Source organism: Scyliorhinus torazame, chromosome 5 (genome assembly GCF_047496885.1).
Source record: "Scyliorhinus torazame isolate Kashiwa2021f chromosome 5, sScyTor2.1, whole genome shotgun sequence".
In the NCBI taxonomy this organism is placed as follows: domain Eukaryota; kingdom Metazoa; phylum Chordata; class Chondrichthyes; order Carcharhiniformes; family Scyliorhinidae; genus Scyliorhinus; species Scyliorhinus torazame.
This window is the reverse complement of record NC_092711.1, coordinates 147,712,126-147,736,457: the sequence shown is the minus strand read 5'-3', so window position 1 is coordinate 147,736,457 and position 24,332 is coordinate 147,712,126. Positions and strand designations below refer to the sequence as shown.

At 47.4% G+C, this 24,332-nt stretch overlaps 2 protein-coding genes and 1 pseudogene across 3 annotated transcripts in view; 2 read left to right on the top strand and 1 right to left on the bottom strand.

Moving 5' to 3' along the window:
- The window catches only part of LOC140422014 (uncharacterized), a 332,008-nt gene extending 313,006 nt beyond the window's left edge, over positions 1-19,002 (top strand). For both annotated transcript variants that reach the window (XR_011947223.1, XR_011947222.1), the window contains exon 2: positions 18,796-19,002. The gene's annotated coding sequence lies outside the window, so the exon portion shown is untranslated. The remainder of the gene's footprint in view (positions 1-18,795) is intronic.
- On the bottom strand, positions 4,735-9,437 carry LOC140420030 (uncharacterized). Its single transcript, XM_072504051.1, has 2 exons — positions 9,191-9,437; positions 4,735-6,542 (listed from the first exon to the last, which is right to left on the bottom strand). Exon 2 carries the CDS (start codon positions 6,182-6,184, stop codon positions 4,994-4,996), a length of 1,191 nt encoding a protein of 396 aa, XP_072360152.1. The 5' UTR covers positions 6,185-6,542; positions 9,191-9,437; the 3' UTR covers positions 4,735-4,993.
- A 194-nt stretch (positions 19,003-19,196) lies between the features above and the next one.
- Positions 19,197-20,216, top strand: LOC140422712 (josephin-2 pseudogene; annotated as a pseudogene).
- The last annotated feature ends 4,116 nt before the right edge of the window (positions 20,217-24,332 follow it).

The window sequence follows — 24,332 nt, the reverse complement described above, 5'->3', positions numbered from 1 at the left end:
CAAGTGATTGGACTTGGTCCCAATCACTTGGTTCAATGTCTCCAATACTGGAGCGATTCCTTGATCGAGGGGTGGTCGTTTACCTCTCTTTGTGTCAGATCCTGCTGGTGCCGAAAGGTCTGGGTCGGCTTTGTGTTGCTAATTTGTAGCAATTGTTCCTGGGGATGGCTGATTAATATGCAGATGGCTGGGGTGTTGTGATGTTGATGGCTGCAGGTATCGATTCGGTCTGGCTTCCCCAGAGGCGAATACACTGTTTTACCTGCAGCTGTCTGTTTGAGTCCTGTTGGCTGATTTTCCCATCAGCCTCTTCCGTTCGCCATTTTAAATCGGGGTTTGGCCATTCTAATCGGGAGTTAGCCATTTTAAGTGGCTACACTATATACTGTGTCAGGAAACCCTCCTGCACACATTGGACAAAAACAAACCCCTCTAAAGTACTCGAACTATAGCGTTTCCAGTCAATATTTGGAAAGTTAAAATCCCCCATAACAACTACCCTGTTGCTTTCGCTCCTATCCAGAATCATCTTTGCAATCCTTTCCTCCACATCTCTGGAACTTTTCGGAGGCCTATAGAAAACCCCTAACAGGGTGACCTCTCCTTTCCGGTTTCTAACCTCAGCCCATATTACCTCAGTAGACGAGTCCTCATCAAACGTCCTTTCTGCCACGGTAATACTGTCCTTGACTAACAATGACAACCCCCCCCCCCCCCCCCCCCTCTTTTACCACCTTCCCTGAGCTTACTGAAATATCTAAACCCCGGCACCTGCAACAACCATTCCTGGCCCTGCTCTATCCATGTCTCCAAAATGGCCACAACATCGAAGTCCCAGGTACCAACCCATGCCGCAAGTTTACCCACCTTATTCCGGATGCTCCTGGCATTGAAGAAGACACACGTTAAACCACCTTCCTACCTGCTGGTACACTCCTGCAACTTTGAAACCTTACTCATGACCTCACTACTCCCAACCTCCTGTATACTGGAGCTACAATTCAGGTTCCCAAGCCCCTGCTGAACTAGTTTAAACCCTCCCAAAGAGCATTAGCAAAGTTACCCCCCAGGATATTGGTACCCCTCTGGTCCAGGTGTAGACCATCCTCTCAGCATTTACCCTGTGAAGCTCCTTCAGAATCCTGGATGTTTCAATGAGATCACCTCTCATTCTTCTAAATTCCAATGAGTCCCAACCTGTTAAACCTTTGCCCCGAAGACAATCCCTCCATAACTGGGATCATCCTCGTGAACCTTTTCTAAAGAGCCTCCAATGAAATAATATATTTCCTTAAATAAGGGGATCAAAACTGCTCTCAGTTCTCCAGATGTGGTCTCACCAGCACCTTGTAAAGCTGCAGCAAGACTTCCCGACTCTTATACTCCAACCCCCTTGGAATCAGGGCCAACATTCCATTAGCCTTCCTGATTACCTGCTGCACCTGTCTGTTAGCTTTCTGTGTTTCGTGCACAAGTTCCCCCAAGTCCCTTTGTGTTGCAACTTTCTGCAGTTTTTCTCCAGTTAAATAATACTGTTCTTTTGTTCTCCCTTCTAAAATGAACTTCACATTTTCCCACATTATGCTCCATGTGGCAACTTTTTGTCCACTTGCTTAACCTCTCAATATCTCTTTGCAAACCGTTTGTATCCCCCTCGCAACTTGCCTTTCCACCTATTTTTGTGTTGTCTGTAAATTTGGGCGCAGTACGTTCGCTTCCTTCCTCCAAGTCATTAATACAAATTGTACACAGTTGTGGTCCCAACACTGCCCCGTGGAACCCCACTGGTTACAGGCCACCAATCTGAAAAAGAACCCCTTATCCCCACTCGCTGTTTCCTGCTCATTAGCCAATTCTCTATCCATGTCAATATACTACCTCCAACTCCATGGGTTCTTATCTCATGCCTTAACATTTTGTAAGGTACCTTGTCAAAGGTCTTCTGGAAGTTTAAATACAACACATCTACTGGTCCCCCTCTATCCACTCTGGTTGAAACTTCCTCGAAACACTCTGATAAATTAGTCAGACACGGTTTCCCTTTCACAAAGCCATGCTGACTCTGCTTGTTTAGATTATGATTTTCTCAATGTGCTCCTATTACTTCCTAATAATTGATTCCAACATTTTTTTCAACAATAAATGTTAGTCTAATTGTCCTATAGTGTCTCATTTTTTGCCTCCCTCCCATTTTGAATCGGGGGTTGTCACATTGGCAGTTTTCCAATCCTCTGGTACTTCTCCAGAATCCAAGGATTTTTGGAAAATTACAATCAATGCATCCACTATCTCTGTAGCCATTTCTTTTAGGATCCTAGGATGTAGCCATCCAGGGGACTTATCTTATCCCCATTAGTTTGTCCAATACAACTTCTCCAGTGATGGTATTTAATTGCTCCTTCCGTATTCTTTAGTATGAATGGGATATTCAAAATATCTGTTTAACTCCTCTGCCATTTCCTTGTTCCCCATAACTGACACAGCGGCATGGAGGCACAGTGGTTAGCACTGTTGCTTCACAGCTCCAGGGACCTGGGTTCAATTCCCGGCTTGGGTCACTGTCTGTGCGGAGTCTGCACATTCTCCCCAAAACTGTGTGGGTTTCCTCCGGGTGCTCTGGTTTCCTCCCACAAGACGTGCTTGTTTGGTGAATTGGACATTCTGAATTCTCCCTCGGTGTACCCGAACAGGTGCCGGAGTGTGGCGACTCAGGGATTTTCACAGTAACTTCATTGCAGTGTTAATGTAAGCCTACTTGTGACAATAATAAAGATGATTATAATAAAGAATATTATTATGCTCTCCCAAGATGTATTTTCTAAGGAGCCTCTGTGGAGTTGAGGTTTCAATCAGATCAGCTGGGAACTTATTGAATGGCGGAGCAGGCACGAGGGGCCGAGTGGCCTACTCCTGCTCCTAATTCGTATGTTATCACACCCTTTATAATAGATTGTAGCATTTTCCCTCCTACTGATGTCAGGCTAATGGGTCTGTGGTTCCCCGTTTTCTCTCTCTCTCTTTAAATATTGGGGTTACATTTACCACCTTCCATTCTGCAGGAACCATTCCAGAATCTATAGAATTGTGAAAGGTGATCACCAATGTATCCACTATCTCTACAGCCGCCTCTTTCAACACTCTGGGATGGAGAGCAGCAGCTTTTGGAGATTTATTAACTTTCACTCCCATTATTTACTCCAGTACTACTTTTTCACTCACACTAATCTCTTGCAGTTCCTCGTGCTCACTAGTCCCTTGGTTCTCTCGTGTTTTTGGGACAATTTCTGTATCTTCCTCCATGAAGACAGACACAAATTGTTTAGTTTCTCTGTCATTTCCTTATTCCCCATTATAAACTCTCCTGTCTCTGTCTGGAATGGACCCACATTGGTCTTTGCTAATCTTTTCCTTTTCACATTCCTATAGGAGTTTTTCCAGTTCTCCCCGGTTTGCTCTCATATTCTATTTTCTCTTTATCAGTTTCTTGGTCCTCCTTTGCTGAATTCTAAAACAAGTTCCCAATCCTCAGGCTCACGACTATATTGTGTCCTCCATTGATCTAATAGAATCTTTAACTTTTCTTGTTAGCCACGATAGCTTCACTTTTGCTTCTAAAAGGAATCTATATTTTATGTAAATAAAATGCGAGTGGTTGCCTGTCTATTGTCTATCGTCATACAAAGAACAACAAAGAACAAAGGACAGGACAGCACAGGAACAGGCCCTTCGGCCCACCAAACCTGCTCGGATCAGGATGTCTGACTAAACTAAAACCTTCTGTGCTTCCAGGGTCTGTATCCGTCTATTCCCATCCGATTCATGTATTCGTCAAGATGCCTCTTAAACGTCACTATCGTACCTGCTTCCGCCACCTCCTCCGGCAGCGAGTTCCAGGCACTCACCACCCTCTGTGTAAAAAACGTCCCTTGCACATCACGGCTAATCTTTGCCCCTTGCACTTTAAACCCATGTCACCTGGTAATTGACTTTTACAACCTGGCAATAAGTTTCTGACTATCCACTCTGTCCGTGCCACTCATAATTTTGTAAACTTTTATCAACCTCAACCTCCGACGCTCTAGTGAAAACAATCCAAATTTATCCAACCTCTCCTGACAGCTGATACACTGCAGGCCAGGCAACATTCTGGTAAACCTCCTCTGTACTCTCTCCAAAGCCTCCACATCCTTTTGGTAATGTGGTGACCAGAATTGTAGGCAATATTCCATGTGTGGCCTAACTAAGGTTCTATCCAGCTGCAGCATGACTTGCCAATTTTTATACTCAATGCCCCGACCAATGAAGACAAGCATGCCTTCTGCCTTCTTAGCTCCTTATCCACCTGCGTTGCCACATTCAGTGATATGTTTATTGTAATTTCCCAATCTACCACAGACAACTTGCCCCTCATACCATGACAGTTTCCTTCTGCGAGAAACACCTAGATAAATTAGGCAAAAGAACCCTGTAACCACCATAGCCCATCTTCATGGCATCATGGCTGCTTTGGGAACTAAATATCTTCCAACGTGCAAACACATTTTCATTCTGTGCTCCTCGTCAAACTTGGAACCAGGTTAATCGCAACGAGGCTCAAAAATGGTCAGCCCACCGAAGGCAGAGGTGTTAGACCGGCCAGTCCAGCAGAAAGAAACCCTCCAATCATCACCATTCACCAGATGTCAGAATGAACAAAATGTGGTCCTGGATGCCAGTGAGAGCAGAAACAATAACAACGGAACCAACATCTGTAATTTATTGTGAACTTGTTGGAGTCACAACAGGTGTGATGAATCACAAAACCCCCTCCCCACATGGAGAGCAGATGAATGGTCTCTCCCCAGCATTAACTCGCTAGTGTCTCCGTAGTTGGGACGGATCATTGAATGTCTCCCCTGCTCAGAGCAGGTGAATGGCCTCTTCGAGGTGTGAACTCGCTAGTGTTCCTCCAGGGTGTATGGATATCTGAATCCCTTCCCTCACTAAGAGCAGGTTAACGCTTCTCCCCAGTGTGAACTCGGTGGTGTCTCTGCAGGTTGGATAACCGAGTGAATCCCTTCTCACACTGAGAGCAGGTGAACGGCCTCTCCCCAGTGTGAACTCGCTGGTGTGACTGCAGGCTGGATGATTGAGTGAAGCCCTTCCCACACTGAGAGCAGGTGAACGGCCTCTCCCCAGTGTGAACTCGCTGATGTATCTGCAGGTTGTATAACTGAGCGAATTCCTTCTCACACTGAGAGCAGCTGAATGGCCTCTCCCTAGTGTGAACTCGCTGGTGTGTCCGCAGGTCGGATGATTGAGTGAAGCCCTTCCCACACTGAGAGCAGGTGAACGGCCTCTCCCCAGTGTGAACCCACTGGTGAATCCGCAGTTTCGATAACTCAGTGAAGCCTTTCTCACACTGAGAGCAGGTGAACGGCCTCTCCCCAGTGTGAACTCGCTGGTGTCTCTGCAGGCTGGATATCTGAGTGAAGCCCTTCTCACACTGAGAGCAGCTGAATGGCCTCTCCCCAGTGTGAACTCGCTGGTGTCTCTGCAGGTGGGATAACTGAGTGAAGCCCTTCTCACACTGAGAGCAGGTGAAAGGCCTCTCCCCAGTGTGAACTCGCTGGTGTGTCCGCAGGGCGCATAACACAGTGAATCCCATCCCACACACAGAGCAGGTGAACGGCCTCTCCCCAGTGTGAACTCGCTGGTGTGTCTGCAGGTCGAATGATTGAGTGAATCCCTTCCCACACTGAGAGCAGGTGAACGGCCTCTCCCCAGTGTGAACTCGCTGGTGTCTCTGCAGGCTGGATATCTGAGTGAAGCCCTTCTCACACTGAGAGCAGGTGAAAGGCCTCTCCCCAGTGTGAACTCGCTGGTGTGTCCGCAGGGCGCATAACACAGTGAATCCCATCCCACACACAGAGCAGGTGAACGGCCTCTCCCCAGTGTGAACTCGCTGGTGTGTCTGCAGGTCGAATGATTGAGTGAATCCCTTCCCACACTGAGAGCAGCTGAATGGCCTCTCCCCAGTGTGAACTCGCTGGTGTGTCCGCAGGGCGCATAACACAGTGAATCCCTTCTCACACACAGAGCAGGTGAACGGCCTCTCCCCAGTGTGACTGCGCCGATGAGCTTCCAGCTCAGATGGAGCCCTGAATCCCTTCCCACAGTCCCCACATTTCCACGGTTTCTCCATGTTTTAGGTCTCCTCGTGTCTCTTCAGGTTGGGCAATCAGTTGAAGCCTCGTCCACACACAGAACACGTGTACGGTCGCTCCCCGCTGTAAATGGTGTTTTGTATTTTCAGGCTGTGTAACTGGTTAAATCTCTTTCCACAGTCAGTGCTCTGGAACACTCTCACTCGGGTGTGTGTGTCTCGGGGCTTTTCCAGTCACATTGATGGTTAAAATCTTTTGAAGCCGACAGAAAAGACAAACATTTCTCCTTCTCGATTCAAAGTCCGGTGATATTCAGTTCCAAGGAATTGAGAGACTCAGTCAGATCGAGACGTGAAGTTTGAGATTTCTGTCTGTAATTCCTCCTCTTCTAATATCCTGTAAAAACAATTTACAAAAGACATCACTGTCAGTACAGGATAGAAATTCAGAACAGACAATTCTAGTTCCTAGAGAACATTCTTTCCTCTCTCATTCCCCAAAAGCTGTAAATCTCCGTCCCACACACTCTCCCTCTGCTGTATCTAATATTCATCCTCCCAATTCTCCTGAAGGTGCTGATTCAGGCTGATTGATAGATCCATGCTCACTGCTTCCTGTCCTAGGCATAGAGATCATAACAAATAAGAGCTGCAGTTGGCCATTTGGCCCATCGAGCCTGCTCATCTATTCTGTGCGGTCATTGGCCGATCTCTGTCAGCGACATTATCCGTGTTATTGACCAGAGGCTGAGTGTGCTGACTCAATATCTGTGAGCTCATGAGGCTGAGCTGCAAAACACCATGAAGAGGCTCGATGATCTGGAGGAGAGAATTCTGAATGTTGAGCAAGATACTCCTCGGCGGAGGCAAGAATTCAATCCTTGGAAAACCGGCTGAGTGGTGTGGTGGAGTCATGGAGAACTTGCAGAACTCCGGGTCAGAAAAAGAACATCCGAGTCGTTGGCCTGCCAGAAGGTGTGGAGGGTGAGGTTCTGGTTAGGTTCTTCGAGGACCTGCTGCCACGTTTTCTCAAGCTGGATGTGAAGACTGGGTGTTTTAAATTAGAAAGGGCATCGGATCCGGTCTTTGAGACTGAGGGAGTTTTCATCCCAGGCCTGTGCTCATTCACTTCCACAACTTTATAGATTACCAGAGGGTCCTGGAGACGGGTAAGGTTAGTTGTGACCTTGTAGAAGTCTATAAAATAATGAGGAGCATAGATAAGTTATATAGTCAACATCTTTTCTCCAAGGTAGAGGAGTCTAGAGGGTATAGGAGAAGAGAGATACTAATGAGACCAGAGGAGAGGTTTCTTCACACAGAGGGTGGTGAGCATCTGGAATGGCTTCCAGAGTCAGTGGTAGAGGCGGGTACAATTTTGTCCTTTAAAAAGCAGTTAGAAAGTTACATGGGCAGGGTGGGTTTAGAGGGATATGGGCCAAATGCTGGCAAGTGGGACTAGCTTAGTGATAGAAACTGGGCGGCATGGACAAGCTGTAAACATCTATGACTCTACCTGGAACAAAAATAAACCTCGCCTGAAGTCTGTTAAGCTCCAATCACCAGGAGCTAAGGGAGGGTATGGTCTCCTGAAAATCAGGCTTCAGCAATTGGCCTCTCGTCTTAGGTTCATAAGGGATTGGGGTAGGATGGACTCAACATTCATCTGGCTCAATACAGAAGCAGACCAGTCAGTTCTCCCTCGATCTAAAACTGGGATAGGCTGATTATGGAATGCATCTCCATGCAATTTTTAATGTCTGTAATTCATTCTGAGTCTGATGCATTGGGTAAAGTATGGGACTCCTATCTCAAATACATAGGCTCCAATTTGACTGACTTGCTCCTCCTGGGCATTCCATGAGTGAATTAAATTTAACTTAAGCTGGGAGTAGGGCATAGCGGTTAATGCTGCTACCTCAGTGCCAGGGACCCAGGTTCAATTCCAGCCTTGGGTGGCTGTCTGTGTGGAGTTTGCACATTCTCCTTGTGTCTTTGTGAGTTTCCTCCGGTTGCACCACTTTCCTCCCATTGTCCAAAGTTGTGCAGCGAAAGTGAATTGGTCACGCTAATTTGCCCCTTAGTGTCCAAGATGTGTAGGTTAGGTGGGTTGACCATGATCAATGCACCGGGTTATGAGGATAGGATGGGGAGTGGGCTTCAGTGAAATGCTCTTTCTGAGGCTCAGTGCAGATGTGAAGGGGCGAATGGCCTTCTGCACTACAGGAGTTCTATGTCATCTATGTTCTGTTGTTCATTTTAATTTGATTATGCTGTTAGTCCGTTTGTGATATTTTTGGATTTACAAACTGAATTGTTGTATAATCTTACCCTCTTTTCCCACTCACTACTTTAACCTGTTAACTGGTTCTTCAATTGATCTGGCATTTCATCTCGAGGCTCTGGTCCCTCAAATATCCTGTTCCAAATTAATTCTGCAATGTGTTGCTTGGATTTATGTTGGCAATATCTCTTGTTCCATTCTGTGCCCATTTGCCACCATTTTTTCCTGTTACTCTGTTGCATTCATTCTTTAAAAATGATGTAAAACATAACAATTTATTAAAAATCTGTCCAACTCATCCGTGAATATATTCAATGACCCCACACCCCACTGGTCCATGTGGAAGAGAAATCCAGAGATGAATAACCCTCCAAGGGAAGAGATGACTGGATTGTACTTTATTGCAGAACCATAAATAATATATCTAATGTGTGCCATATAACAGCACGAGACATGTCTCTGTCTGGTGTTAATTTACTATCTCCTTGAATGTTAGCCAGCTCCTTGATAAACCAGCCCTTTAATAGTGAACATTAGGAAAGAGACCATCCTTTTAGACAGACAAAAAATGTGTCATGCTGAGGGAGCAAACGCTGTCAATGTCTTTAAGAGAGAGAGAGAGAGAGACCTGGGCCAAGCTTTGCAGAGTCTACACCCTCCCTGGATTCACTTCCTTTCCCTTCAGTTGCTGCAAGTGACCAATTGAAGGTGAGAATGAGAAAAGAAATGGAAAGGGGGAGAAAAGTAAGTGTTTTACTCACAGATGTTGGAGACAGGAGGAGGTTTTCAGTCTGTGTAAAGCCCCAGGTTTCCTCAGTGTCCAGCTTCCGCGTTCAGACAACGGGGGAGCTGATTGGATGGGGAAGAGAGTCCTTGCGGTTTATCAACTCTTCCCATTGGTCAACAACCTTCCTCCGCCTCACTCATTGTTTCCCCCTCCTCGAGACAAGGTTTCCAGGCAACCAGCTGACTGCTCCGGCCAGAACAAGAAGCCTTTCGGTGATTCCCCCCACCGGACCGTACCGTACCGGAACTTGAGCATGTCCGAGGGTGAGGAGAGAATGCGCATGTGCGAGGGAAGGTTCACCCCTGACCTGTCTGCTGAGGCATTGACCAATGGGAAGAGGTGGAGGACCGGAAGAACTCTGGTCCTCCAGCCAATCACCGCGGGTTTTGTGGAAATGGCAATTGAGCTTCACACAGACTGAAACAAAGTACAGCACGTGAACAGGCCCTTCGGCCCTCCAAGCCCGTTCCGACCATGCTGCCCGACTAAACTACAATCTTCTACACTTCCTGGGTCCGTATCCCTCCATTCCCATCCTATTCATGTATTTGTAAAGATGCCCCTTAAATGTCACTATTGTCCCTGCTTCCACCACCTCCTCCGGTAGCGAGTTCCAGGCACCCACTACCTTCTGTGTAAAAAAGTTGCCTCGTACATCTACTCTAATCCTTGCCCCTCGCACCTTAAACCTATGCCCCCTAGTAATTGACCCCTCTACCCTGGGGAAAATCCTCTGACTATCCACTCTGTCTATGCTCCTCATAATTTTGTAGACCTCCATCAGGTCGCCCCTCAACCTCCGTCGTACCAGTGAGAACAAACCGAGTTTATTCAACCGCTCCTCATAGATAATGCCCTCCATACCAGGTAAATCTCTTCTGCACCCTCTCTAAAGCCTCCACATCCTTCTGGTAGTGTGGCGACCAGAATTGAACACATTACTCCAAATGTGGCCAAACTAAGGTTCTATACAGCTGCAACATGACTTGCCAATTCTTATACTCAATGCCCCGGCCAATGAAGGCAAGCATGCCGTATGCCTTCTTGACTACCTTCTCCACCCGTGTTGCCCCTTTCAGTGACCTGTGGACCTGTACACCGAGATCGTATCATCATATTTACAGTGAAGGAGGCCATTCGGCCCATCGGGTCTGCACCGGCTCTTGGAAAGAGCACCCCACCCAAGGTCAACACCTCCACCCTATTCCCAGAACCCAGTAACCCCACCCAACACTAAGGGCAATTTTGGACACTAAGGGCAATTCATCATGGCCAATCCACCTAACCTGCACATCTTTGGACTGTGGGAGGAAACCGGAGCACCCGGATGAAACCCACGCACACACGGGGAGGATGTGCAGACTCCGCACAGACAGTGACCCAAGCCGGAATTGAACCTGGGACCCTGGAGCTGTGAAGCAATTGTGCTATCCACAATGCTACCGTGTTGCCCTGGGACCTCTCTGACTTTCAATACTCTTGAGGGTTCTACCATTCACTGTATATTCCCTACCTGCATTAGACCTTCCAAAATGCATTACCTCACATTTGTCCGGATTAAACTCCATCTGCCATCTCTCCGCCCAAGTCTCCAAACAATCTAAATCCTGCTGTATCCTCTGACAGTCCTCATCGCTATCCGCAATTCCACCAACCTTTGTGTCGTCTGCAAACTTACTAATCAGACCAGTTACATTTTCCTCCAAATCATTTATATATACTACAAACAGCAAAGGTCCCAGCACTGATCCCTGCGGAACACCACTAGTCACAGCCCTCCAATTAGAAAAGCGTCCTTCCATTGCTACTCTCTGCCTTCTATGACCTAGCCAGTTCTGTATCCACCTTGCCAGCTCACCCCTGATCCCGTGTGACTTCACCTTTTGTACTAGTCTACCATGAGGGACCTTGTCAAAGGCCTTACTGACGTCCATATAGACAACATCCACTGTCCTACCTGCATCAATCATCTTTGTGGCCTCCTTGAAAAACTCTATCAAGTTAGTGAGACACGACCTCCCTTTCACAAAACCATGCTGCCTCTCACTAATACATCCATTTGCTTCCAAATGGGAATAGATCCTGTCTCGAAGAATTCTCTCCAGTAATTTCCCTCCCACTGACGCAAGGCTCACCGGCCTGTAGTTCCCTGGATTATCCTTGCTACCCTTCTTAAACAGAGGAACAACATTGGCTATTCTCCAGTCCTCCGGGACATCACCTGAAGACAGTGAAGATCCAAAGATTTCTGTCAAGGCCTCAGCAATTTCCTCTCTAGCCTCCTTCAGTATTCTGGGGTAGATCCCATCAGGCCCTGGGGACTTATCTACCTTAACATTTTTTAAGACGCCCAACACCTCGTCTTTTTGGATCTCAATGTGACCCAGGCTATCTACACACCCTTCTCCAGACTCAACATCTACCAATTCCTTCTCTTTGGTGAATACTGATGCAAAGTATTCATTTAGTACCTCGCCCATTTCCTCTGGCTCCACACATAGATTCCCTTGCCTATCCTTCAGTGGGCCAACCCTTTCCCTGGCTACCCTCTTGCTTTTTTTGTACTTGTAAAAAGCCTTGGGATTTTCCTTAACACGATTTCCCAATGACTTTTCGTGACCCCTTCTAGCCCTCCTGACTCCTTGCTTAAGTTCCTTCCTACTTTCCTTATATTCCACACAGGCTTCGTCTATTCCTAGCCTTTTAGCCCTGACAAATGCCTCCTTTTTCTTTTTGACGAGGCCTACTATATCTCGTTATCCAAGGTTCCCGAAAATTGGAGTATTTATCCTTCTTCCTCACAGGAAAATGCCGGTCCTGAATTCCTTTCAACTGACACTTGAAAGCCTCCAAAATAACCCAATCTAGGTTCTTCATTTCCCGCCTAATATTGTTATAATTAGCCTTCTCCCAATTTAGCACATTCACCCTAGGACCACTCTTATCCTTGTCCACCAGCACTTTAAAACTTACTGAATTGTGGTCGCTGTTCCCGAAATGCTCCCCTACTGAAACTCATTCGGGCGCATTCCCCAATACCAGGTCCAGTACAGCCCCTTCCCTAGTTGGACTGTCTACATATTGTTTTAAGCAGCCCTCCTGGATACTCCTTACAAACTCTGCCCTGTCTAAGCCCCTGGCACTAAGTGAGTCCCAGTCAATATTGGGGAAGTTGAAGTCTCCCATCACAACAACCCTGTTGTTTATACTCTTTTCCAAAATCTGTCTACCTATCTGCTCCTCTATCTCCCGCTGGCTGTTGGGAGGCCTGTAGTAAACCCCCAACATTGTGACTGCACCCTTCTTATTCCTGATCTCTACCCATATAGCCTCACTGCCCGTAGTCCTCCCGTAGTACAGCTGTGATATTCTCCCTAACCAGTAGCGCAACTCCGCCACCCTTTTACATCCCCCTCTATCCCGCCTGAAACATCTAAATCCTGGAACGTTTAGCTGCCAATCCTGCCCTCCCCTCAACCAGGTCTCTGTAATGGCAACAACATCATAGTTCCAATAACTAATCCAAGCTCTAAGTTCATCTGCCTTACCCGTAATACTTCTTGCATTAAAACATATGCACTTCAGGCCACCAGACCCGCTGTGTTCAGCAACTTCACCCTGTCTGCTCTGCCTCAGAGCCATACTATCCCTATTCCCTAGTTCTCCCTCAATGCTCTCAGCTTCTGACATATTGCTCCCGTGCCCACCCCCCTGCCATACTAGTTTAAACCCTCCCGTGTGACACTAGCAAACCTTGCGGCCAGGATATTTATGCCTCTCCAGTTTAGATGCAACCCGTCCTTCTTATATAGGTCACACCTGCCCCGGAAGAGCTCCCAGTGGTCCAGATAATAGAAACCCTCCCTCCTACACCAGCTGTTTAGCCACATGTTTAGCTGCTCTATCGTCCTATTTCTAACCTCACTGGCACGTGGCACAGGGAGTAATCCCGAGATTACAACACTAGAGGTCCTGTCTTAACTTTCTGCCTAGCTCCCTGAACTCCTGCTGCAGGACCTCATGCCCCTTCCTGCCTATGTCGTTAGTATCAATATGTACAACGACATCTGCCTGTTTGCCCTCCCCCTTCAGGATGCCCTCTACCCGTTCGGAGACATCCTGGACCCTGGCATCATGGAGGCAACATACCATCCTGGAGTCTCTTTCACGTCTACAGAAGCGCCTATCTGTGCCCCTGACTATAGAGTCCCCTATGACTATTGCTCTTCTGCGCTTTGACCCTCGCTCCTGAACATCAGAGCCAGCCGTGGTGCCACTGCTCTGGCTGCTGCTGTTTTCCCCTGATAGGCTATCCCCCCCCGACAGTATCCAAAGGGGTATACCTGTTCAAGAGGGGGACAACCACAAGGGATTCCTGCAGTGACTGCCTGCCCTTTCTGGTGGTCACCCATTTCTCTGCCTGCACCTTGGGTGTGACCACATTTATATAAATGCTATCTATGACACTTTCCGCCACCTGCATGCTCCTAAATGCATCCAACTGCTGCTCCAACCGAACCATGCAGTCTGTGAGGAGCTCCAGTTGGGTGCACTTTCTGCAGATGAAGCTATCCGGGACGCTGGAAGCCTCCGGAACCTGCCACATCTCACAGTCAGAGCACTGCACCCCTCTAATTGACATTGCATCAATTAATTAGTAAATTAAATTTAAAAGTTTTTTTAAAAGTTACTGTTAACTATATGTTTCCTCGCACTAGATTTCTACTATAAATGTGAAAGCTAAATACAGTACTCTCCGATCTCTGGCTTAGATACCCCTCTAAATTATAATTAAGTAATTATGTTTAATTAGTTTACCAATGGTTAATTTTTTAAATTTAGTGTAGATTCCCAACCAGCCAATCAGGTCACAGCTTTTCTATGATGTCACTTCAGTCTCCCCCCCCCCCCCCCCCCCGTGTCCCGTCCCCGTCCCCCCGTCCTCCCGTCCCCATCCCCCCACACACAATTTGAAAAGGTAATAAAAGTAAAAATGAGGAAAAATCACTAACTTACCTTCTGAGGGTCTCAGATGCTCTCAGGTTCTCTCCCTGCTGATTAAAAGTAACAGGCCAGAAGAAAGAGAGAGAACAAAACAGGAGGGAAAAAGCACCTTCTCCCACTCTGCACCGAATTACCTCACTGCACCAAATTACCAAGTTCCAAATTCCCACTCTGGATGTGTCTCACTCACTCAGACTGTGTCTCCTTGACTTGCGCAGCGCTTACTGAGTGCGCTTTCTGTCTGTCTTTTATACAGACTTCAGGATGACTCACACTACTTAAACTTCAAAGAGAAGAATACAATGTGTACCTTTGTGCCCCTAAACTGGCCTCAGGTGACTGCCAGATAACTGCCTCTCAGCAATTAGGGTGGGGCAGCTTCAGCCAATCATACACTAATCTACACACTGCACTTTTAACTGAAAAACAGCAAAATTAGACTAGAAACCTCTCCCTGTCTCCAACATCTGTGAGTAAAACACTTTCTTTTCTCCCCCTTTCCATTTCTTTTCTCATTCTGACCTTCAATTTGTGACTTGCAGCAACTGAAGGGAAGTGAATCCAGGGAGGGTGGAGACTCTGGAAAGCTTGGCCAGCTCTCTCTCTCTCTTAAAGGCATTGACATCCTTTGCTCCCTCAGCTTGACACATTTATTTGTCGAGACTCTCTCTCAAGCTCAAATACGACAACTATAAACCATCCATGAGCCCTGCCCCTGACCAGCCTGTAATATAACAGGGGCCGGTTTAGCTCAGTTGTTTGGACAGCTGGTTCGTGATGCAGAGCGAGGCTTCAATTCCCGGCTGTGTTATTCATGAAGGCACCACCTTCTCAACCTTGTCTCTTGCTTGAGGTGTGTTGATCCTCAGGTTAAATCACCACCAGTCAGCTCTACCCCTTAAAAGGGGAAAGCAGCCTATGGTCATCTGGGACCTTGGCGACTTTATCTTTAATCGAACAATTGAATCCACTCGATATAATCCTCACCCATTCCGAAGCCTCGAACCGTATGCACCAGACAATTCGACTTGAGCAAAAGCTTTCTCTGCATTGAAGGAGATCACCAGCCCATCCACTGTGTATTTCTGAAAAGCCTGAATCACATTCAGCAACCGTCCAACATTGTTACTGGAAAACCCTTATAAACCCAGGTTCCCCCCTCCCCCGTACGATTGTTGGAAGGATGTCCTCCAGCCTTCTCGCCAAAACTTTAGATCGTAATTTGAAGTCAAGATTCAAAAGAGATATTGGCCAATAAGAGGCACACTTTCTGGGTCATTCAGAATCAAAGAGATATTAGCCTCCCGAAGAGTCGATGGCAGCATCCCTGAGTCAAAAGAGTGACAATACATACCCATCAATGGGTCCAACAACAAGTCCTCAAGCCCCCTATAAAAATCACACCCACAGCCATCCGCTCCTGGTGCTTTACCCAGCTGCAGCTCCTTCATGGCCTTTGAGACCTCTTCCCTGGAAAGGGGAGCATTAAGAGGCTCACAGTGGCTTTCTGAGGCCTCCGTAAGCTTCAGGGAAGAGAATAAATGCTCCATATCCAGCAACACTTCACCAGACTTCAGAGACTTTATAATCCTGCATAGAATTCCCCAAATCCCTGTTTATCTCCTCTGTCCTCACAACCCTTTTCTCTCCCCCAAGCCGCACAGAGGGAATTGTTCCAATGTCGGCCTTTTTCTTTGTCAAACAGGTCAAGTATTTGTTCGGTTTATTCCCAAACTGGTACAACGTCTGCCTCGCAAACCTTTCTCGACCTGCTGCATCAATAGGGAGTCCAAAGCCACTCTTGCCACATTAACCTCCTTCAGCAATAGCTTATTCGAGATCTCCTCATAATTCTGCTCGGCCTTCGTGAAACAAACCCCCAGACGTTGCTGGTTCTTCAGCATCCGAGCATAAAATTTACATGTCTCCCATAAAATGGAGGGGGAATACCAGGGGTTGAGTTAATCCAAAGGAAAAACTCCAACTCGTTCTTAAAATGCTTAGTAAATTAAGTATCTCTTATCAGAGAGGCAGCAAACCTCCACATTCTCGACCTGGGGGTGAACTTTCGAGTAGAATTCCAGAGAAACAGTGGGATGGTCCACAATCGATGGTCACAACGGTGCAAGAGGACACCAGGTGTAGGATCGTCCTTGACATAAAAATGTTGTTGATTCTAGTATGACATTGATGTGGGGCTGGAAAGAAGGTAAAATCTCTGCCCCTCTGGTGCAAAGTTCTCCAAACATCCACATAACCCACCTCCTCACAAGTAAAGGCCAATGCCCTGGCTTGCGGGGTGGGGGTGGAGGGGGGGTGGGGGTGGAAGGGGGTTGGGGGGTCCTGGTAACCAGGAGCTTATCTACCAGCGGATTTAAGGGACAGTTGAAGTCACCAACCACAAAAGAGTTAGTTGAAGCTAACTCTGCAAAATCCACAAAGGCCTTAGTAATGAACTCCGGGGAGTAATTCGGGGATCCATAAACATTCATTATTGAAGAACATCTCCATGCACCGAATCTCTAATGATCACCTATCTATCTCCTTTGTCCTTGGTGCAGGTTTCAACCTTCAAAGGGGTATTTTGATTAATAAGGATTGTCACATCCCTGCTACTTGATGAAAAGGAGATGAAAAAACCTGCCCCACCCAATCCCGCCTCAATTTAAAGTGTTCCTTATCATCCAGATGAGTTTCCTGTAATAAAGCTATGTCGACTTTCTCCTTAAGAAAGGAGAGGATAACCATAGATTTGAGCCAGGGAAATGGGATTGGAAATTTTAGGAGATGGGATTGGAAAGGAATTAGGACACTAAAAGATTTATTTCTTGGGGGTCATTTTGCAGGATTGAAGGAGCTGAGAGCGAAGTATGGGCTGGAGCAGGGGGAAATATTTAGATATATGCAGGTTCGAGACTTTGCCAGAAAGGAGATACAGAGCTTCCCAGTAGAGCCAGCTTCCACATTGCTGGAGGAGGTGCTGACGACAGGGGGACTGGGGAAGGGGTAGTATTGGTGGTTTACGGGGCTATTTTGGATGAGGAGAAGGCGCCTTGTGTATTGATGTTTGCCCTATGTATTGTTCTCATGTATGGAATGATCAGTCTGAACTGTACACAGAACAATACTTTTCACTGTATCTCGATACACGTGACAATAAACAAATCCAATCCTCACCATTGAGGTGATAGTATTTCTAATCAGTAAGGCTACTCCACCCACTCTGCCATATTCTCTGTCCCTCCTGTAAACTTTATAACCGGTGTATTTGGTACCCAGTCCAGACCATCCTGCTACTTGTTTTTGGAACTGTATTGAGTTCCCCTGAGGCCTTCCCCTCCCCCTCCATTTGTTAGTTTAAAGTCTTTGTGACCTCCCTATCTATCCTTTCCGTGAGGACACTGGTCCCAGATCGGTTCAGGTGGAGACCGTCCCAACGGTACAGATCCCTCCTGTCCCAATATTGATGCCAGTGCCCCATGAAATGCTTGATGCACTAAGCGTCAAGAACCACAAAGACATGTGAGACTTTAACTAAGGCTTTAATACACTACATAGGAAGCTTACCTGACACAGACGACCCCAGACAAAATGGGACCTGGTCACAGAAGTTGGTCTTATACTGAACTCCCGGGGGAGTGGCTAAGGCAGAGCTCTCTGTGGCCAGGTCAGGTTACATACAGGTGACCGAACCTCTACAGAGCTACAGTACAATACACAGTACCATACACAGGATTACAGGGCCACGTTACACACAACTATTATATAACTATATACAATGCTAGGGAAGTACAGTGGTGTATCACCACAGTGACCTCCCTATCTATCCTTTCCGTGAGGATACTAGTCCCAGATCGGTTCAGGTGGAGACCGTCCCAACGGTACAGATCCCTCCTGTCCCAACATTGATGCCAGTGCCCCATGAAATGGAACCCCTCTTTCTCACACCACTCCTTTAGCCACGTGTTTACTTCCCTAATTTTCTCATCCCTGTGCCAAATTTGCACGTGGCTCGTGTAATAATCCAGAGATTATATCCTTTTAGGGCCTGTTCTTTAATTTTGTTCCTAGTTCCTGATTTTCCCCAAACAGATCCTCTTTCCGAGTCTTGCTGATGTTGTTTGCCCCAACGTGGACCACAGCAACTGGATCCTCCCCCTCCCTCTCCAATATCCTTTCAAGCTGGTTGGAGATGCCCCTCACCCTGGCACCGGGCAGGCAACATACCATGTGGGACTCTCGGTCCTGCTTCCAAAGGATGTTAGCAGTTCCCCTAATTATAGAATCCCCGACAACTACCACTTCCTCCCCCCGCTTAAATGGCCTCCTGCACCAGGGTGCAGTGGTCAGATAGCTCATCCTTCCTACAGTCAGTGCTCCGATACCCTGCCCCTCCGAGTCCGCTCCCTGGAAACTCGGCTCCATCCATCCGAGTCCCCTCCCTGGTATGGGGAATAGGTATTGGAGACGAGGTATTGGGGAATGAGAGGAAGGAATTTTCCACAGAAACTAGAATTCTCTGTTCTGAATTTCTATCCTGTACTGAGTGCTGACTTTTGTAAACTCCTTTTACAGATATTACAAGAGGAGGAATTACAGACAGAAATCTCAATTGTCACGTCTCGGTCTTACAGAGTCACTCGATACCTTGGGATCTGAGTATCATCAGCCTTTGAATCTAGAAGGAGAAATGTTTGCCCGATCTGTCGGCATCAAAAGATTTTAAACATCAGTGTGACTGGAAAAGCACCGAGACACACACACCCGAGTGAGAGTGTTCCAGGGGACTGACTGTGGAAAGAGTCGAAGTCTCTGTCCTCAAGGAGCTCCTGCCGGTGGCCACTGTCTACGCCGCTTTCGGGGGTTTACCGTGTTTTTTTGCACCCCGCCCCCCCCCCGATTTCCGGCGGCCTTTGGGGCTGTACCGGGCGTCCAGCCGGGCCGGTTTCAGAACCGGCGAGGAAATCCACGCGAGTGTCTGGCGGCCGGAGCTGAGGTGTCGGGCCCGGGACGCACGCATTTGGAGCAACGGGGGCGGAGCCAAACTGAGGATGAGGCGGCAGGCCCGAAGCCAGGGCGCAATGTAGTGGAGATGTTCCACACCGGGTGGCTCCCGCCAAGAGTGTGTTTTTTTAAAGAAGTCGGAAGTCCGGTCCCAGGGGACGTTTTGAGGAATATTCAAAAAAACTTTTTTTTAAAGAAATTTTTTGTTTTTAGATTGAAGAAAGAAAAAGAAAAATAATAAGTCATTAAAAGATGCAAAAAGGGCTCTCTGTCTGGGCCTGGGCGGGAATGGCGCCTCCTCGGGGTTGGCAGTGACTCACCCGGCGGCCTGTCCTCACTCTCCGGGTGTGGGGATGTCGGAGCCCCCCCCGGGTGTGGGGATGTCGGAGCCCCCCCCCCCCGGGTGTGGGGATGTTGGAGCCCCTCCCCCTCCGCTGTACCACGAGCGGCAGCGCCTAGAGCTCTGCGCCCTCCACACCCTCAACAACCTCCTGCAGCAGCCGCTCTTCACCCAGCAGCAGCTGGACGGGCTGAGCTGGCTCCCGACTCTCTGGTGAATCCACATCGCAGTTTGTTAGGAACCGGGAACTATGATGTCAACGTCCTCATGGCCGCCTTGCTAACTCAAGGTCTCGCTGCGATTTGGTGGGATAAACGCAAGTCGCTCAGCAGCTTGGTGCTGTGCCGGGTCCATGGCTTCATCCTCAACATTCCCTCCAACATGACGCTGGGCTTTGTCTCACTCCCCATCCAGCGCAAGCACTGGGTGGCAGTCAGGCAAATCAACGGGGCCTACTACAACCTGGACTCCAAGCTAAAGGCCCCGGTTCCAATCGGGAATGAGGAGGAACTGAGGAAGTTCCTGCAGGACCAGATCACCCAGGATCCCTCTGAGCTGCTGCTGGTGGTGCCGAGGGAGGTGGAGGAGGACGGAAGCTGGCTGCTCGCTCCCTGAACGTGAGACGCGGGAGATCGGACAGCGGGAGCGGTGAGGGGGGGGGGGGAAGGTCTCGCCGCCGATGGCAGGCTGACTCAGACCTCCAGCTGAGATGGATTAAGCCAGCGTGCTGGGGAGGTGGAAAAAATAATTGGAAACTCTAAATGTATTTATAAAAGAACTTGAAATGTTTAAAGAGACAATATCAGCAGGACTGTTATTGAATCATTGCCTCTATCATTTCCTATATTGCTCCATCGTCACATAGTTTAAGTTCCTTGACCAGACTGAAACAAACAGGAATGGGGTTTTAATACATAATATTATGCAATGTTGCTTGATGGTACAGTTAGAACTCAGCTCAATTCCTCGAGGTCACTCTCTCATTGGGAATATCACATCATGAAATAAAAGAATTATAATGTTAGGGGTGAAAATATTCACACAATGACCTGAGTATAAGTAAAAAAAGCAGTTTATTATGTCAGAATTCTGGGAGGGAAGGTCTCAGACTCCACAGCCTGTGACAGCACCTTCTCTCACTTGAGCTAAAGCTCACATGGGATAATATACAGATTCAAGGGGCGGAATTAGTTGTTTTCTCATTTACATACAATCAATCAACTATATTCACGTCACACTTTTTACATGCAGTCAATCAATTTTCCTGGCATACCCAATTATCACATATATGGTTAAAGTGGCTGTTGTCTTACCCGCCCCTAACTTCATACAGAAGTCATTCAAAACTAACTAATGTGCCCTGTCTACAGCCTTAGACCTTGAGCTTATCAAGGATACATTGCAAGTCTTGTTCTGTGAAGCTGTTATCAGCGGCTGTTGGGACACTCTCTATACATACCCACGCTTGGGTCTCATGAGACAGTTTACAGGGAATGTGGCTTGTTCAGCCATTTTATATCACAAAATAGCTAACAGCCATTTTGTGTCTTTTCTGATGTTAACAGCATTGTGTATACACTATCTATTTCTACAAATTGCCTCTTCTAAACATGCATCTAAGCCAATGAGTACCTTTTGTTTCATCAGAACTATTTAAAAGTAATATGGGAGCACAGATGTAGTTACAGTGCCACCTATAATTTATATCATAGTCCAGTATCACAAAATGACCTCCAACACTTCCCCCTTTTGGTCATGGAAGATGTTTACAGAACTCCAACCATATTCGGGTGTCCGACCAGCCAATGTTGGAAACGGGTGCGGAGGCAGATGTTGTAACCTTCGCCTCGTTGATCGCCCGAAGGCAAATCCTGATGGGTTGAAGAGCAGCCTCTCCACCCTGTGCCCTGGCGTGGCGGGGGGACCAGTTGGAATTCTTGACTCTTGAGAAGGTTAAGTTTGAACTGAGGGGAAGGATGGAGGGGTTCTACAATTCATGGGCATTATTCATTATGCACTTTCAAGAACTGGATAACATTGAACATTAGTTGGAGGGGGGGGAGGGTTGGGGGAGGGGGGAGGGGGGCTGTGTGTGTTAATGGCGACTATGGGTGATTCCTGATTTCTTTTTGTCATTTGTTTATGTAAACATGCGGGCTAATGTTTGGGGTTTGGTGGGAGGATGGGATCATTGTTATTGATATGGGGATTGACATATTTGTTACTGATTATTGTTGGGTGTAAATCTGGGAGAAAAGAGGAGAATAAAAAAATATCTTTTTTAAAACTCACTCTCAACATTTTTTATCACCCAAATGTACTGGGGAGTTAAAATTGGATTGCTGCCAAACGCGTATTATATTTGTTTTGGAACAGACTGACCTAAACATGGGTTACTTACTTTCAAACCTATCTCTTAAATCCAAGCGGTTGGAATTTTATTTAAATCAGAGTTTCACATTAGATGAAGTTTAGTTTCCTATCCAAACTAATTGTAAACATTTTTTTAGAACTAAACACAATAAAAAACCTCTTATTAGCATCTCAAATGGAACAGTAAATTCATTTGTTACATTTTTAACTATAACTGTGGCTAACTCGCCAGAACAAGGGAGGGGAGAATATATGACTGTAATGTTTAGGGCAGCCTCCCCCTTGGTAATCGCAGGAGGAGCTGTACTTGTCCTTATCTACTTGCTCTGAAAGGCCTTGGTTTAAAGTTTGCAAAAATGCTTTTTCACAGACGGAGTTTTCCTTTGAGACACAAGCCTGTATTTCGTTTCCAGCTGTCCAGCTGAATTGTTTCATTTTATCGCTCAGTTTCCTGTGTCTTCAGGCAGGTAAAGTGACACCATTGCCATTCCTCAGCAAATTTGTGTTCCTTCAGGATTAGTCTTACCCTGTGGGTTTACTAAATGTCTCTCCTTTTCCTTCAGTTCTCAGTATCTATTGGTTCTGGCCACAGGGAGATGAGGCTCAGTATCCTCGGCCCAAGGGCGATTGGTGATTACGTTTTATCCACTGGGGCGGCCCCACCCTATCTGCCCAACTGTGTTGCTGCAAACTGCAGCCACCGGCTGGACTGGATTGTCTCATTCCTTTGTCTAATTATTCACTAAATATAGGCTGCTCAGAATTATTACCCCTTTTGTTCTCTAAACTTCTTCTGACCCATCCGCCAGCTTTCCTGTCCCCCAGCCGTAAGGTGTGGGTCCCAACCATCTTTCTGCATTGACTGAGATTGATGTTCCGCTGTGAACCCTGTGATGGAGCTCACGGCTCCTCAATCAGAACCCGGAACATTCTCTTTCTTTTTGTATTCGGCAATATTTATTTATTTATTTTCTGATGCGATGGAGAAAGAAATCTAACAAATAGACAAAGGGAAAGAAAAAGCAGTGAACTATGCGGCTTCAACTAGACACTCGAGTGAGCATTGGCCCACTTGCATGGCTTCAACAACCTGTGCAGCTTCAACCAGACGCTCGAGTGAGCGTTGGCCCACCTCCGCGGCTTCGAATCCGTCAGTCACGTTAGCGTGGCTTCAACCAAAATGGTCCGCCTGCGTTCATTCCCTGGTGCGCGGTTTCAGATAGACACGTGAATGAGTGTCAGTCACGCCTGTGCAGCTTCGTCAACGTTGGTCACGGCCAGACATAGTGTTAGAGTTAGGAGGGCCAGGCACGGCGAGGATCACCGAGGGTACTGGGCGCAGGGGTGGGGGGGGGGGGGCACCACGCCACCAGGAGTGGGATAATGTACAGCACAATAAATACCTCTTTGCACAAACATTATGACATTATGATGCCTCTGTCACTTTCTTCTGCAATGCAGGCTGACCCCTGGTCCCTTTGCCCATCTCTCCAGGCATCCCACCTCCCCCCACCTGACGTGGCACCCACCCACCCTCTGGCCGTGGACGTCCCTGAGGCTCTGTCCCATCCCCTGGGTTTGCGGATGCTGCGTGTATGCTCTTGTCTCCCGAAGTGTTCAGGCACAGTGTCCAGGCATCAAGGTTTGATTGCAATGCTAGGCAATGACTCCCACATGCTACAAGGCCTGCCCACCCACGGGAATCCTCTTGGCATCTGTGAAGGGCTCACGATTGCCAGTTCCCTATCAGCAATAGCCTTCAGCCACACAGCCAGAGGCCTCAGCAGTCGGTGGGGTTATCGGTGGTCGTTGGGGCAGATGGGCAGGGACAAGGGTTGGCTCTGGAATGGGAACACATGATCCAGGGGTTGGCATGGTGGTGCCCATGTAGTTGCCACCCCCAGAGCCATCCTCACCCCTTGGCGACCCACCCCTGCAGAAGGTCCCCCACCCCCCGAGTACTGGGGCAGCATGCCCAGCGCCCCCGGGCTCTTTGCCTGTGAGCAAAGATGGCTACTCACCTCGGCTCACCACAGGAGTCCTTCTGCCTGGTGTTAAGGGAGAAGTGTTTTCAGAACCTCAAAATGTATCATGGAGTTCAACCAACCTCCCCCTTTAATGGATTGCTGCTTTTGAAGCACGTGGCTTATTCCCCAGGTGTGATATTACAATTATGGACATGTGGTTTTTAACACAAAACAATGTTTATTCTATGAACTCAACTTAACCTTTTAAATAAACATTGGATCCCTTAACACTCCTTATTTCAAAGATAACCCCGAAAATAATACAACACGAAATAATCCCTCAAAATGTTCCTTCAAACATCCAAAAGACTTCAAACCTTCAAAACAGTAACACACCAGGTCACAGAATATATATATTTTCTGTTGGG

Excerpts from the sequence above, each read along its gene's own strand:
- LOC140420030 (XM_072504051.1), bottom strand. The coding sequence starts at position 6,184 with ATGGAGAAACCGTGGAAATGTGGGGACTGTGGGAAGGGATTCAGGGCT.